Source organism: Drosophila albomicans, chromosome X (assembly GCF_009650485.2).
Source record: "Drosophila albomicans strain 15112-1751.03 chromosome X, ASM965048v2, whole genome shotgun sequence".
Taxonomy (NCBI): Eukaryota; Metazoa; Arthropoda; class Insecta; order Diptera; family Drosophilidae; genus Drosophila; species Drosophila albomicans.
In genome coordinates, this window is record NC_047627.2 from 12,912,826 (window position 1) to 12,915,855 (window position 3,030).

General features: G+C 43.9%; 1 protein-coding gene across 1 annotated transcript; it reads left to right on the forward strand.

The window, feature by feature from the left end:
• Positions 1–368: 368 nt before the first annotated feature.
• Positions 369–1,769, forward strand: LOC117577800 (uncharacterized). The gene has a single exon (XM_034262728.2). It carries the CDS (start codon positions 666–668, stop codon positions 1,767–1,769), a length of 1,104 nt encoding a protein of 367 aa, XP_034118619.1. The 5' UTR covers positions 369–665.
• The last annotated feature ends 1,261 nt before the right edge of the window (positions 1,770–3,030 follow it).

A 3,030-nucleotide genomic window follows, 5' to 3' on the forward strand; every position in this document is an offset into this window, starting at 1 on the left:
CTGCTGGGCAAGGGAATGAGTATTATGCCGACCCCTAAGCGACATTCAAATTAAACGTGAAGGGCTAGGGGAAGGAAACGCGACAGAAATAGCGATAGCGACAACGACAACGACGCTGATCACTTCCTTGAGGGGTAAAGCAAATTTAATAACTAAGCGTTGGTCGATAGCGATCTAAACGTCATTTGGGAGTGTCTAGAAGGTGAGGTAAGTCTAGGACTCACTGTGGGAACAATGCAAATGTGAGGGATCCGCCTTGGGGTTTCGTTTAGGGGGCTTCAATTGCGAACTTTCAGTGAAATCAGTTAAGGCTGGAGCTTAGAGTCTACGACTTTGTTTGAAAAAGAGAGCCCAATAAGAGAGCGAGCGTAAGTTAGAGGGAAAGACCGAGCGGTCGCAGACGACGGGCAGCAAGGGTGCGTTTGCGCAACAACCCTTAGGAACGCTCTCATTTGCCGCCTCGGCTCGGGTATAAAAACGCAGCCCTCTCCCCGAGCCGATTCAGTTTGTCAGCGAACGCCGAAAGAAGACGACGACGACGAGAAGTGAAGTGAAGAGACGAGACGAGAGTGAGAGACGAGAGATCTAAGAGGAGCGGCACACTCCGACACATAGAACAAAGTTTCACCTAGCCAACATAAGACCATAAACCATCAGCCATCAATATGCTCAAGTGGACAGCATCAACACAGCGACTGCACGAGCTGCCTTCGACGGCAACACAACAGCCTCGAGCCGCCGTGGTGCGACGTCAGCGTAGACAGCGACGTGCCACGATTGCCAACAAGGAGAATGTGCCCAGTGTGGGCTACACATCCACACCCATGCCTCTGGAGAGGTTGCGCAACAGTCCGCTGGTCCTGGCACCCCTCAGCGATATACGCAACGTCACCCCGGAGTCACGTTCGCCAGCCGGAAGATCACCGCAGCCACAACAGCAGCGGCAGCCAGCACGTCTGATGGTGCAAAGTGTGCGGTATGCAACCACCTTGCCACGTTACGAGGAGGAGTATTCACCCAGTGCACTGCCGGCGGGTCAGCATTTGGCATTGCGGGGTCTGTTGCCCCTCGATCCGTTCATGGAGCAGCCACGTTACCTGGCCGCAGCACAGCAGCTGAAGAAGCGCAAACTGGAGGCGGATTTTGTGGCCACCATGGATGCAAGTCCATCGGAAGCAACTCAAGTTGCTGCTGAGCCAATTGCCGAGGTGGCCGAGAAGTCAGCGAAACCAGTGACCCGTCCGGTGACCCCGCAACCCTCGTCCACCCAGATGGGTGATCAGACGCTGGACAAGCTCATCGATGCCATACTTGACTCCGCCTGCAAATCGGATCCGAGCAGTCGCAAAAAACCACGCAAATCGTTCAATCTGCGACGTCGCACACTGGTCAAACAGCAACTGGAGTCGCAATGCCATGCGGCCATGCTTTCGCCATCCTATGCTGCCGGCGATGATCCTGCCAGCGATCTAAGCTTTGCCCTGCTGCCGCTTCCTGGCACTCCGGAGCCGGCTTCGCCCCTCAACCCGTTGCCACACAGTGTGTTGCTCCAGTTGCCGACGCCGCAGCAATCAAATGCTGCCTCGCACTCGGACACCTTTTGTCTGGCCACACCAGTGCGTCCTCTGAAACGTGGTCGTGCCCCAGAGAGGCAAGCGGTCGCATCGGATGTTGCAAGTGCCGTGGAGTCGCCACTGAAGCGCTACAAAGTTGATGCGCGCAACTACTTCGAGGTGGGATTGGCGCTGCCTTCCTCCATATACGTCTAGAACGGAGAAAAAGGAGAGAGAGAGAGAGAGAGAGAGAGAGAGTGAAAGAGAGAGAGAGAGAGTGAAAGAGAGAGAAAGAGTGTAGTCAACGCTGACAAACGGGGGAAAACGCTTAACTATGACGCTTATTTAGTTTTTAAGTTACAATTAAAACAACTCCAGTTTTTTTAATGCTTGTATATAGTCTAGACCTTAAGATACATTTTTTTTGCGACGCTGCTGTTATGTAGTTTTTGTAAAACCAATTTTTTTCATAATTATTTATTTATTTATTTAGTCATAAGAAACACAATTTTTTTTAACAAACCTTTTTTTTCTATTTTAATAAAACGCAGTAAAATCAAAAAAAGAAAAATACAATTGTTTTTTATTGTTGGAATAATAGGAATAGAAATTTTTCAATCAATTACACTGAAAAAGATCAGTTTTTTAAATTAAAAACATTCATCTTAAACATTGTGTTTTTAAAATATGAACACTTTAGGATCGAATTCTTAAAACTAAGAACATTAATTTGAAAAATGCCAAATTTTTAAAATAAGATCTAACTTACAAGATTTAGATTACAAAATTCTCGAATCCATAAAAATACCTATAACGCATTTATCTAGCTTATTTAAAATATGAATCATCTTCTAAAAAGTTCGTCAAGAACAAATATTCCAAAATTTAGATTTTAAAAATATTTTCTTCTAAAAACTGCGTCAAAAACATGAGAATCTTAAAGATAGAAACAAGAAGAACAATCAAGAACATTTGAAATTAGAAAATATTCATGAAATCAAGATGTGTTTGCTAACTTTAAGATTTTCATGTTCTTGGCGCACTTTTTTAGAAAAAGGTTCTTAGTACTAAGACTAAAATCTTGATTTAAGAACATTGTTTTTTTTTTCAGAGCATATTTTATATTACAATGTTGCATTTTATACTTAAAAAGGTTAAATAAAAAAAAAAAAAATTGTAAAGAGCATAATACACGATGTTCATTAGAGAAAAAAGTCAAAAATCAATTCTCTTCTTCGTTTAAAATGTTTTTGTGGAAGGCAAAAAATTATATCAAATTCATTGAGCAGCTACAAATATGCTCAAGCAGTGAATGAATGTAAGTGCAATAGCAATTGAGTGAAAACTTATTGGCACTGAACTTGCCGAAGCTCAGCTCAGCATTCGTAAGCTTAGTAGAGCAAATGAAATAGAGCTAAACTCCTCACACACATACATACATATACTTATGTATGGAGTGAAGCTGGTGTTTATGCAG